Source organism: Agelaius tricolor, unplaced genomic scaffold (assembly GCF_023055355.1).
Source record: "Agelaius tricolor isolate 1412-34295 unplaced genomic scaffold, bAgeTri1.0.p SCAF_37, whole genome shotgun sequence".
Lineage (NCBI taxonomy): Eukaryota > Metazoa > Chordata > Aves > Passeriformes > Icteridae > Agelaius > Agelaius tricolor.
The window spans coordinates 2,801,828-2,814,570 of record NW_027269297.1 but is presented as its reverse complement, the minus strand read 5'-3'; the positions used below and the strand labels follow the sequence as shown (position 1 = coordinate 2,814,570).

The window sequence follows — 12,743 nt, the reverse complement described above, 5'->3', positions numbered from 1 at the left end:
TCAGAGCCGCGGCTGAGGGAACCTCATTGGCATAATTTATGCAGCGCGGGCACCCCCTGGCGGGGCGCTGCCCATTCCCGGAATTGGGATTGGGACGGGATGGGATGGGATCCATGGGATGGGATCCATGGGATGGCCGATCCCAGAGATCCTTGGCAGGGATTGAGATGAGAACGGGGAAGGGATGGGGTGGGAATGAGGAGCGATTGACATGGGAAAGAATGAGGTGGGATGGAATGAAATGGGGATAGAACTGGGCATGGGATAGGATGGGAATAAGGGCTGGATGGATCAAGGATGGGACGGAATGGGGCTGACATTGAGCATCCCCTCACCACCACCCCCACTTCACTCCCACCCACCCTGCCAACCCTGGGAAGGTCCCAGGATATTAAGGAAAATATCCTATCACCCCTTCCCCTTCCTAGCCCTCATCCCAGCCCCAAAGCACCCCCCAAGCACAGCCTTTTTTCTACCCTGATAGATTTATTGAAAAATTAAAAGCACAAGCTCTGTATATATAAATACAACGACATTGCCAGCGATTTACAAGGCCTCCGGTTGCTCTCTCTGCATCCCCACCCGTGGCTGGCACCACCCACCTGGGCACCTTGGGGACCGCCCAAAGGAGCAGCAACCCCCCAAAACTCCCTGCAGCCTGAGCCACGGGCCCACCCTGCTCTGTGTGTGGCACTCAAATGACAGCGGGGACACCCAGACCGAGCCGTCCTCCTGCCCCGCTCCCAGCCTGGCCGAGGGGGAGAGGATATTTCCTACCCCAGAGAGGACAGGGATGGAAACTTTGAGGGATGTGCCCGTTCTCAGCCTGCCCTAGGCAGGCAGCGAGCCTGGGGACATTTGGGGACAAGCCGGGGGTGTGTGCGCGTGCGGGGCCGTGGGACGCTGCTGTCCCACCTCGCTGCCATCCTCCGTCCCCATCTCAGCGCTGCCCAAAGCCTGCCCCTAAAGGGCCACGTTGAACTCTGTGACCAAGAAATCGATGTAGTCCTTCTCCTTCAGCTTGAAGGCCTCGGCGATGATGCGGGCGGCCTCGCGGTGCTCCTTGCCCCGCAGCCCCGTGCCGTTCACCTCCAGGATGACGTGTCCCACCTTCAGCTTCCCGCAGTTGTGTGCCGAGCCACCCCGCTGCGGGACAGAGAGGGGTCAGGTCACGCATCAAACAGGGGGGAAAAACTGCATCCCACCTTTCCCAGGGGGGAAAAACTGCATCCCACCTTTCCCAAGGTGGAAAAACTGCATCCCACCTTTCCCAGGGGGGAAAAACTGCATCCCGCCTTTCCCAGGGGGGAAAAACTGCATCCCACCTTTCCCAAGGTGGAAAAACTGCATCCCGCCTTTCCCAGGGGGGAAAAATGACGTGTCCCACCTTCAGCTTCCCGCAGTTGTGTGCCGAGCCACCCCGCTGCGGGACAGAGAGGGGTCAGATCACGCTCCCACCACTCCCTGCATCAAGCAGGGGGAAAAAATTGGAAGATATTTCATATCTGACAGGATGGATGTGAAATATTGCACTTTTTGGAGAGAGAGGATGAATTTGGCTTCCCCCCTGCTTGCTCCTCAAGCGTGATGCCAGCTGGGATGGCCAAGAATAACCAAGGCAGAGTTGGCTCTGCTTTTTTTTGCTGTAAATAACTTGAATTTTGCCCCAAGTAAACAGCAAGCAGGGAGACAGATCCAGAGGGCTCAGTCTTCTGGCTCCCATCCACCATTCCCCCTCCTCAATCCTCTGTCTGGCAGTTTCCAGACATCTGGAGACAGCAGCCAAGCTTTCAGGGCTGCCCTGATCCCCTCGGAGATGTCTGGAGCACACAGCTGGCTCCCAGGAGGTGTGTTCTGGGATGGGATCATCCACGGGACACAGACACCATCCTCAGCTTGGCAGAACGGTGCCTGGGAAGCTGCAGGGCTGTAGGGGGGCACAAACCCCCAAAATCCCCCTGGCCACAGCTCCAGGGCTTTCCCCAGCCTGCCCAGGGAGGAGAGGGGTGGGATGGGATGGGGCAGGGATGGGATGGGCTGGGATGGGATGGGATCTGAGATGGGATAGGCTGGGCTGGGCTCTGGGATGGGATGTGCTGGGATGTGCACGGAGCTGTCCCATCCCAGCTGCCCTACCTGGATGGTGACGATGCGGGGCAGTGGCTGCCGCGTGTTGGCGCCGCCCTCGATGGCGATGCCCAAGGTGGGAGCGCTCTTGGACACCCGGATCAGACACGACGTGGGCTCCAGGAGCCCTGGCTGTGGGGACAGATGGCAGCACTGCCAAGGGGGCCTGGACACCGTGTGCCAGCCGTGCTCCCTCGGCCAGGGCCCCACAGCAGACAGGGACACGCTGGCTGCCACCACAGAGGGACAGAGCCCTGCAGTTGCTTTCTGACTCCTGATCTAAAATCCCAACTCTGGGCAGCTCTGGAAGGGTTTGGGAAGGAGCAGAGCAGCTTTCTGTCTGCCTGCCCATGTCCCTCAGCCTCACCACCACCAGAAACCCTCTGAGTTATGTCTGACACCCGCTGCTACCTTCTCCTTTGGGCGACAGGTGACTTCACTCATGTGTCTCTTTAGAGCCAGGAATTCTCCCATGCTCCAGGTACCTGCTGGCTGGAGCTGGGAGGGATGGGATTTACCCAGGACAGAGTGAATCAGCCCTACAGTGCCCCTCTCAGCCACTCCTGACCCCTTTCCCCACAGCTCAGCCCCCAGAGAACTGACTGCCTGCAGCAGAGAGGGGCAATACCCCAGCTCAGCACGGACCAGCGGCTGCTGCCTGTGGGCAGAGGGAGTGGAACGGGCTGGCCAAGGCAGTGGTGCCCCCTCCCACACACAGCAGCACCCCAGGCCCCCCCTCACCGGCTTGGAGGCCCCTTCTGCCGCCCCCTCGCTCCTGGTGGCCTCCTTGGGGCTGCGGCTCTTCCCGGGGCCTGGCTGCCGGCTCCTGTCCTTGCCGCTCGTCTCCAGCTCCCCGATGTCCACCCCGCTGTCCTCGCTGAGGGTCTGCCCGCTGTCCGACAGCTGGGAGAGCGTGGAGGCTGGGGAGAGACTGCTGTGAGTGGGGGCAGCGCCAGGGCCAGGCCAGGGGCGAGGGCAGCTCCTGCTCCCAGGGCAGGGCAGCTCCCCTGGGATTCACACCGGGGCTGCAGAGCAAGGAGCCCAAGCACAGCCCTGCAGAGCCATGGAATTGCTTAGGTGGGAAAAGAACTCTCAGCTCATCGATCATGGTACTTCAAAGCCATGTCCCCAAGTGCCACATCTACATGGCTTTTATGTTGCAGTGTGATGCTGTTTCCTGTTTCACCTATCCCAGCCCCCCAGGTGTGCCAACCTCTCCTTTCCCCTCCCCCTGTCCCCGGGCTTAAAAGGAGACAATCCCATGTGGGCTGGGTTCTGTTGGGAGCTGTTACAACATTCAGAGTCTGTCATCCTGGAATAAACTCTGGATTAAAACTCTATGGCAGAATCCTCTCCTGTTTCTCTTCACCATCCTCTGAACCTTTTCCACCAGAGGTAAACTGAGCTTCTACTCTGCCTGGATTTGTTCTGAGTGCCCAGATGCAGCACCCAAAGGTATCTCTGAGGTGAAAACACCACAGCTGCTGCCTTTGGCCCAGCAGCAAGGGTCAGACGAAGCCAGGCATGTCCCACCCAGAAATATTGGGATTAATATTCCATACTTTTAGGTTCTTTCAGGGATAGGATCTCCACCACTGCCCTGGGCAGCCTCTCCCCAGTGCCTGACTGCTCTTTCAGTGAAGGGATTTTCCCAATATCCAACGTGCAGCTCCCCTGGCATGGCTTGAGGCCATTCCCTCTTGTCCTGTCCCTGTCTCCTGGGAGAAGAGACTGACCCCAATCCCACTGCATCTCCCTGCCAAAAGAGCAGAGCTCTGCACAGGCAACATCTAGAGATAAGTGGCCCCAAACTCTGGTCTGGAATCCAACCCAGATCCCAAACTGGGATGAAGGGAGAGAGTGATGAATTCAGGGACCCTGCTGGAGGCCAGTTTATGCAGCCCATGCTCCACAACAGGGGCTGGGAGGAGACAGGGACCAAACCAAGTGAAGAGGTGCTGCCATGCAGGAGCTTTCTGCCCTTCGAGGATGAAGACCAAGTGTAGATGGAGACTGGAAATGCCAGGAGCAGCGGCAGAGCTGCATTTAATGCACCCGCGGAGCTGCATTTAATGCACCCGCATCACCCTGCGGGCAAGGGGCCGGCTGCAGTGACGGCGCTGCGCCACACGAGGGCGACATTGCCACTGGTGTCGCCGCCGCAGCGCGGGGGGGCGGGAACGCTCCGGGACCGCCGGGATTGCCCTGGACAGCTTCCCTCTCCATCCCTGAGAACCCCTGGATCATCCCCCTTCCCTCTCCATCCCTGAGAACCCCTGGATCATCCCCCTTCCCTCTGCATCCCTGAGACCCCCCGGATCATCCCCCTTCCCTCTCCATCCCTGAGAACCCCTGGATGATCCCCCTTCTCTCTCCATCCCTGAGACCCCCCGGATCATCCCCCTTCCCTCTCCATCCCTGAGAACCCCTGGATCATCCCCCTTCCCTCTCCATCCCTGAGACCCCCCGGATCATCCCCCTTCCCTCTCCATCCCTGAGAACCCCTGGATGATCCCCCTTCCCTCTCCATCCCTGAGAACCCCTGGATGATCCCCCTTCCCCCTCCTTCTCCAGGAACCCCCCTGCGTCCCCCTTCCCTCTCCATGTCCGAGAGATCCTCTGGATCCCCCTTCCCTCTCCATCCCTGAGAACCCCTGGGTCCCCCTTCCCTCTCCTTCTCCAGGAACCCCCCTAGGTCCCCCTTCCCTCTCCATGTCTGAGAGGCCCCATGGGTCCCCCTTCCCTCTCCATCTCCAAGAGCCCCCCTGGATCCTCCTTTTCTCCCTATCTCTGAGAGCTCCCAGGACCCCCTGGGACCCCTCCTCCCTCTCCACCTCCAAGTGACCCCTGGGGCCCTGCACACACTCCCTCCCCTCCACTTCTTTTTCCTGGGATAAATGTGATCCCCAAGCTGAGTATGGGCAAAATTAGATTATTTTTCCCCCTCAAAATGCACAGTTAATGGGAAAAGGCCAGAATTTTTTCTGTGAGGTCACAGAATGGCCTGGGTTGGGAATCATCTTAAAGCTCATCCCATCCCACCCCTGCCATGGCAGGGACACCTCCCACTGTCCCAGGTGCTCCCAGCCCTGTCCAGCCTGGCCTTGGGCACTGCCAGGGATCCAGGGGCAGCCCCAGCTGCTCTGGGCACCCTGTGCCAGGGCCTGCCCACCCTCACAGGGAACAATTCCTCATTCCCAATGTCCCATCCAGCCCTGCCCTCTGGCACTGGGAGCCATTCCCTGTGTCCTGTCCCTCCATCCCTTGTCCCCAGTCCCTCTCCAGCTCTCCTGGAGCCTCTTTAGGCCTGGCAGGGGCTCTGAGCTCTCCCTGGAGCCTTTTCCAGGTGAGCACCTCCAGCACCCTCACTCTCCATAGGACAGATGCTCCAACCTTTGAATCACGAGATCCATCACAAGACCTGAAGCTTTGAGATCTGTGTCCTGTTCTGTTGCAGTGTAATTTCAGGGTTTACCCCAGAACCTCGGGTCCCTCAGGATAATTCCCTCCCAGGTGTGTCAGTCACCTCTCCTCTCCCCTCCCAGCACTGTCTGTCTGTCCTGGCATTCCAGAAGGGCACTGAGTGATTGGCAGATCCAAAGGATGCCCTCTACCCCTGGGGGGCACTGGGCCATCCAGGTGTCCTTTGTCCCTTTGTCCCTCCCCTCCTGTCCCTGCTTGGTGCCTCCCTGCCCCTTCCCTGCCCTCTCCCCGGGGTTAAAGGAGCAGCAGCCACGGGCTCAGGGAGTTCTGTTGGAGCTGGTGCTGCATTCAGAGGCCTGAGGGCCAGAATAAAGCTCTGGATCCAAACTCTCCATCAGAACCGACTCCTTTCCTTCACCATCCCCTTAAAGCTTCTCCACAGAGGGAAACCTGAGGAGCAGCCCCTGTTATGGGGGGAAGCTCCATCCCAGCAGCACCAGAGCTCCTGCAGGCCTGGACTTGTCTCCATGTGCCAACTGCAGCACCCAGCCAGGCAAAAGTGTCTGTGGGGTGAAACACCACACACCCAGCAGCCAAAAGTGTCTGTGGGGTGAAACACCACAGTGCTGCTGTTTGGTTCAGCACCAAGGGCCAGACAAGCTCAGGCACGTCCCATCCTGCTGTATTGGTAATTTGTTACAGACATCTTTTATGGAAAATCTTTTCTTTAGGATTTTTCCTCCTGAGAAGCTGAGAGGCCTCAGGAACAAAATGTAACCAATGGTTATCTGCTGCTGTGGAATGCAACAGGTGCATCTGGGATTGGTCTCATGTGGTTGTTTCTAATTAATGGCCAATCACAGTCAGCTGGCTCAGACTCTCTGTCCCAGTCACAAACCTTTGTTATTCATTCTTTCTTTTTCTATTCTTAGCCAGCCTTCCGATGAAACCTTTTCTTCTATTCTTTTAGTATAGTTTTAATATAATATATATCATAAAATAATAAATCAATCCTTCTGAAACATGGAGTCAGATCCTCATCTCTTCCCTCATCCTGGCACCCCTGTGAACACCATCACAGTGATTATTCCAATCCTGCCCCATTTATCTCCCTCCCAGCACCCCAGAGATGGTTTTCCCAGCTGCTGGGCTGACACCCACCTCTGGCCTGGGGCAGGGGCCTCACTTCGTTGACGTCAGGCTCGCTGTTGGGCTGGTGCACCTCCACCATGATGAAATGCTGGTTGCCCACGGCCGGGGGGCTGCCCTTGTCCGGGGGAGGGGGCGCGGGGTGAGGGGGCGGAGGAGGAGGGGACGGGGCTGGGGGGCTCTGAGGCCTCTCTGGGGATGGGCTCTTCATCCTGCTGGGGGACTGCACCCTGGGGAAGGGCCCGATGGGGCGCTGGCTGAGCAGGGAGAGCGGGCTGTCCTTGGGCTGGCTGCGAGGGGACAGGGGGGAGATGGTGGCGTAGATGGCGCTGGGGGAGGAGTCCTCGGTGGCCGTGGAGGTGACACTGAGCGTGTCCTTCTCGGGAGGGTCGGGAGGGGGAGAGGGGTTCCGGGGGGCCACGAAGAAAAGGCCGGACTGGGAGGACTCGGAGGAGGGGCGCTGGGGCTTGTCCTTCCCCTGGACACGGGGCTGGGCTGAGGAGGGGGCCAGGGCCTGGGGGGCTGAGGGAGGAGGAGGAGGAGGAGGCTTGAAGTTGGGCGGTTCCTCAGGGAAGGAGGAGAGATCGTCCTGCCAAAGCAAGCACAGATCGTTGGGCACCGTGTCCAGGCTCAGTGCATCTTCATCTCCTCACACTGACTGAGGCTGAAGAGATGGTTACAGAAACACCCTCCGGAGCTGAGAGTGTCACACACACACCTTCCTGACCCTAAATGTGTTACACAAACACCTTCCTGACCCTAAAAGTGCTACACAAACACCTTCCTGACCCTACAGTGCTGCACAAACACCTTCCTGACCCTACAGTGTCACACACACACCTTCCTGACCCTAGAGTGTCACACAAACACCTTCCTGACCCTAAATGTGTTACACAAACACCTTCCTGACCTTACAGTGTCACACAAACACCTTCCTGACCTTACAGTGTCACACAAACACCTTCCTGACCCTAAATGTGTTACACAAACACCTTCCTGACCTTACAGTGTCACACAAACACCTTCCTGACCCTAGAGTGTCACACAAACACCTTCCTGACCCTAGAGTGTCACACAAACACCTTCCTGACCCTAAATGTGTTACACAAACACCTTCCTGACCCTACAGTGTCACACAAACACCTTCCTGACCCTAAATGTGTTACACAAACACCTTCCTGACCTTACAGTGTCACACAAACACCTTCCTGACCCTACAGTGCTACACAAACACCTTCCTGACCCTAGAGTGTCACACAAACACCTTCCTGACCCTACAGTGTCACACACACACCTTCCTGACCCTAGAGTGTCACACAAACACCTTCCTGACCCTAAAAGTGCTACACCAACACCTTCCTGACCCTCTGACAGTGCTACACAAACACCTTCCTGACCCTACAGTGCTGCACAAACACCTTCCTGACCCTACAGTGCTACACCAACACCTTCCTGACCCTACAGTGTCACACAAACACCTTCCTGACCCTACAGTGTCACACAAACACCTTCCTGACCCTAGAGTGTCACACAAACACCTTCCTGACCCTCTGACAATGAGAATTCAATTCACAAATGAGCACAGCTGCAGAACACCTGGCAGGCCAAGAAATGCTTATAACATATTGCAATTAGGAAATAATTGCCTTCTGATTGTGATGGCGTGAATTATAACATCTGTATTGTCTCACCTTTCTCATCGGACTAAAAATGGAATAAAAGTTTTTAAACTTTTCTATTTTATTGAAAATAATAAAATATATAAATATAGATATGAAATATATAAAAATTAATATAAACATATATAATATCAATATAAATATATAAAAGATATAAAATATATAAAGTAATAACTATAAATATATATAATATAATATAATATGCAAATATATGTAAATATACAATATATATAATATATTATATATAATATATATAATATATAATATATATAATATGTAAATGTATAAGATATATAATAATAGATATAAATATATATAGTATCAATATAAAAATATAAAAATATAAATATATATAAAATATAACTATAAAGAAAGTCTATTTTATTTTATTCTCAGTTGCCCCATGTCTGAGTCAGAAAAGAGCCTAATCCAACACAGCACAACCCACCCAAGCTTTTCTTTGGTTTCTGTTGCTATCCAGCCAGGCAGAGTCCCTTTCCTGACCCACCTGAAGGGCTGTGCTCAGTGACTCCCCTGGCCCAGCTGCTGCACTGAGGCACAACCCAGCACCCCCAGTTTGCCTCCTCTCCCCCCAGTTCCGTGCAGCCTTACCAGGGACACATCTGGCAGGGTGTTGATGCTGCTCTGGTGGCAGTCCCCAGCTCCCTCCAGCTCTGACGTGTTCTGGGAGGGCACACAAGAACAGAGAGCCATGGCACAGCAGCAGGAGAACCAGCACCGTGCCAGGGCACGGGCACAGGGATGCTCCAAAGCCCTCCCCATGCAGGGCCAGCCTTACCCAGGGCTTTTGTGCCTCCTTGGGGTGCCTTGGGTGGGACACAGCCTGTCCCAAGCTAAGGGATGTGCTCAGAACATGCTGTGGACCTGACACCTTGGGGTGAGCTCCTCTAGGCCCAAATCAGCTGCTCCTGCTCAATTTGGAAGGGACCAGCCCTGAGGGCTGCAGTTCAATACCTGTTGGTTTTTTGTTATCCCCAGAGGAAGGACAATAGAAATTTAAAACTCTCCTCCCCTGCAACCCAGAGCAGTGTGTCACAGACATCTTTTATGGAAAATCCTTTCCTTAGGATTCTTCCTCCTGAGAAGCTGAGAGGCCTCAGGAACAAAATGTAACCAATGGTTATCTGCTGCTGTGGAATGCAACAGGTGCATCTGGGATTGGTCTCATGTGGTTGTTTCTAATTCATGGCCAATCACAGTCAGCTGGCTCGGGCAGAGAGTCTGAGACAGAGCCTTTGTTATCATTCTTTCTTTTTCTATTCTTAGCCAGCCTTCTGATGAAATCCTTTCTTCTATTCTTTTAGTATAGTTTTAATGTAATATATCTCATAAAATAATAAATCAGCCTTCTGAAACATGGGGTCAGATCCTCGTCTCTTCCCTCAACCTGGGACCCCTGTGAACACGGTCACAGCACTGGGTCTCAGATGCAGAGAGAAGCTGCTGCTACTGCTTTATGAGCCCAGAAATGTCACCAGGAAATGCCACACCACAGTGTTGAGGACATCACAGCTCCAGGAATCCAGAAGGGGTTTCCTGTGGGAATCTCTCAGTAGGGATGGGCCCAGGGAGAGGCCATGGGTGCAGCCAAGCGAAGCAAAGCTGGTGAATTCAGGGGTGGCAGAGTGGGGACACAGCAGAGCTGGGAATCCTCTGCCAGGGGGGACCATCCCCAGCTCCCCTGGTGGCAAACCCAGCCTCAGCCCCCTCTCCCTCAGTATCTGCAGCTCAGGGAGGCTGAGCTCAGCTCCTGTCAGGCTGGCAGGGCTGTTTGGATGGGGCAGGGCACAGTTTGTGTTTAAGTGCCTGCTATTTATTGCAGGGTAAACAGCTGATTAGCTGAAACTCTGGTGCTTCTGCATCTCCCCCAGCTGCTGGAGGCTGCTGCTGTGCCTGGGAGATGTTCGAGTCCCAAAATAGACATGGGAGGCAATTAAGACCATTAGAGGAGCAGCAAAAACATTGCTGTAAAGTGCTTTTATCCCTGTGGCTTCTGAAGGAGCCCTGGAGAATGAGAACACAAAGAAACAGCTTGTTCAGGGAGTGACAGGTAAAGGACTGGCTTGGGAAACCTTCCTGTGCCACAGGGTGGTTCCATCCTCCATTATTCCAACATAAGGGCAGGGGATTTTAAGAGAATGACAGAAGGATTTGGGTTGGAAAGGACTTTAAAGATCATCCAGTGCCACCCCTGCTATGGCAGGGACACCTCCCACTGTCCCAGGCTGCTCCAAGCCCTGTCCAGCCTGGCCTTGTGTCACAGACATCTTTTATGGAAAATCCTTTCCTTAGGATTTTTCCTCCTGAGAAGCTGAGAGGCCTCAGGAACAAAATGTAACCAATGGTTATCTGCTGCTGTGGAATGCAACAGGTGCATCTGGGATTGGGCTCATGTGGTTGTTTCTAATTAATGGCCAATCACAGTCAGCTGGCTCAGACTCTCTGTCCAAGCCACAAGCCTTTGTTATCATTCTTTCTTTTTCTATTCTTAGCCAGCCTTCTGATGAAATCCTTTCTTCTATTCTTTTAGTATAGTTTTAATATAATATATATCATAAAATAATAAATCAGCCTTCTGAAACATGGAGTCAGATCCTCATCTCTTCCCTCATCCTGGGACCCCTGTGAACATCATCACAGCCTTGGGCACTGCCAGGGATCAGGGCAGCCACAGCTGCTCTGGGGAATTTGACAGGCAGCAGCCAAACTGTCCCAGCTGTGTCACTTTTAAAATGGGAATCATCTGCCTGATGCCCCCTAAAGCCTGCCAGGGCCATCTCCCCCAGCCCTGTGCCCACCTCAGGCCCTGTCCCAGCTCTGGGCTCTCAGCAAGGGCCAGTCTGTCCCAGGCTCTGGGTGGGCACAGCACTGTCCCTGTGCCCCCAGTGCCACTGCCAGCTCTGTCCCCCTCAGCCAGGGACTCTGATGCTGCTGCTGCTCCTCAGGGCACCTCTGCCTGCAGGAGATTTGCTTCTCCTCACTTCTTCAGGGGGCCAAAGCAATTAAACAGTGATTGCTCTGGGCCATAAACCATGATGACTTTTAAGCACATTTGCTTTCAGGAATTGGCTGTTTCGAGGCTGTGCCTTCCTGGATTTCCCTTGAAAGACTCACAGAAACCACTGCCCTGAAAAATGAGTGTTGAGAAGGCTGCTCCCTCCTGCTCCTCTTCCCCATCTATTTTCCAGTTCCTCAGGGTAACTGGGGCCAGGTGAGGCCCTTCCAGCCCCTCCTCAGGGCAGCTGGGAAATGTTTGTCCTTCTTATCCTAAAAAGAGTGCCCAGCAGGAGTGATGGAGCTGCAGAGCATCTTTCAGACAGGCAGACACTTTTCATTTGCAGATTAAAGAGTGGAGAAATTGCCACCTCCCTGGGGAGCACAGCCCAACCTTTAATTAACCTCTCAGCTCCAAACCTGTCCCCTAATTTCCAGTTCCTGCTAACGAGAGCTTTGCTGAGCTCCTCAGCCTGAGTCCTGCAGGGTGGCAGCTTTGAAGAACTGGGATAAACCCAGCTTCCCTCCTCTCTTCCCTTCCATCTCCCACTCTGGAATGCAGCAACAGGGATGGAGGAGCCACGAGCCCCTGCTGCAGATTTTAGGGGCTCTAAGCATGCAAAATGACCTCCACATGTGGTTTCACTCTGTCCTTATCCTCATCCTCTGATAGGAGCGTTCCCAGCACGTGGGAATGCTCCACATGGGATATCCCAGGGAGCTGGAGCTGATTCACCTCTGGAAGCAGCTGGAGCAAGGCAGCACCTCTGGAAGCACCACCTCCCTCCAGCCCTGGGAGGAGAAGGCACCTCTGGGCTGGCAGCAGCTGTGCTAGGAGGTGATGGAGAGGAAAACCAAACCCCTCAGCTGCAGAGGCACGGAGGAGCAGCAGGGCTGGGTGACACCAGCAGCTGCCACACCCCAGGGCAGCCCATCCATCCCTCCCCTGCCCCAGGCACTGCAGCCCTACCTCCATCAGGTCTATGAGCCACAGGAGCCGCTCCTGGGGAGTGCCAGGGGGAGAGCAGAGGAAAACAAGCACAAAAGGGAAAATGTGCCATCAGGGAGGGTGCAGAACGAAGGAGAGAGTGGAGCAAACCCTGGCACGGTGCTGCCGCTGTCCCCAAACCCACCCCAGCCCCAGAACCCAGCCCCAGAACCCACATCCAGAACTTACACCCAGAACCCAGCCCCAGAACCCACACCTGGAACCCAGCCCCAGAACCCACACCCAGAACCCAGCCCAGAACTCACAGAACCCAGCCCAGAACCCACCCCCAGAACCCACACCTGGAACCCAGCCCCAGAACCCACACCCAGAACCCAGCCCAGAACCCACATACAGAACCC

At 54.9% G+C, this 12,743-nt stretch overlaps 1 protein-coding gene across 3 annotated transcripts in view; it reads right to left on the bottom strand.

Moving 5' to 3' along the window:
• Nucleotides 1-466: 466 nt before the first annotated feature.
• Nucleotides 467-12,743, bottom strand: part of WHRN (whirlin) — a 58,339-nt gene continuing 46,062 nt past the window's right edge. For 2 of the 3 annotated variants that reach the window (XM_071453618.1, XM_071453617.1), the window contains 7 exons: nt 12,364-12,396; nt 8,991-9,062; nt 6,712-7,288; nt 2,869-3,047; nt 2,137-2,259; nt 1,326-1,423; nt 467-1,205 (listed from right to left, as the gene is read on the bottom strand). In XM_071453618.1, coding sequence (XP_071309719.1) covers nt 941-1,205; nt 1,326-1,423; nt 2,137-2,259; nt 2,869-3,047; nt 6,712-7,288; nt 8,991-9,062; nt 12,364-12,396 — 1,347 coding nt within the window. In that variant the 3' untranslated portion in view covers nt 467-940. The remainder of the gene's footprint in view (nt 1,206-1,325; nt 1,424-2,136; nt 2,260-2,868; nt 3,048-6,711; nt 7,289-8,990; nt 9,063-12,363; nt 12,397-12,743) is intronic. The other variant, XM_071453619.1, reaches the window with a different exon arrangement.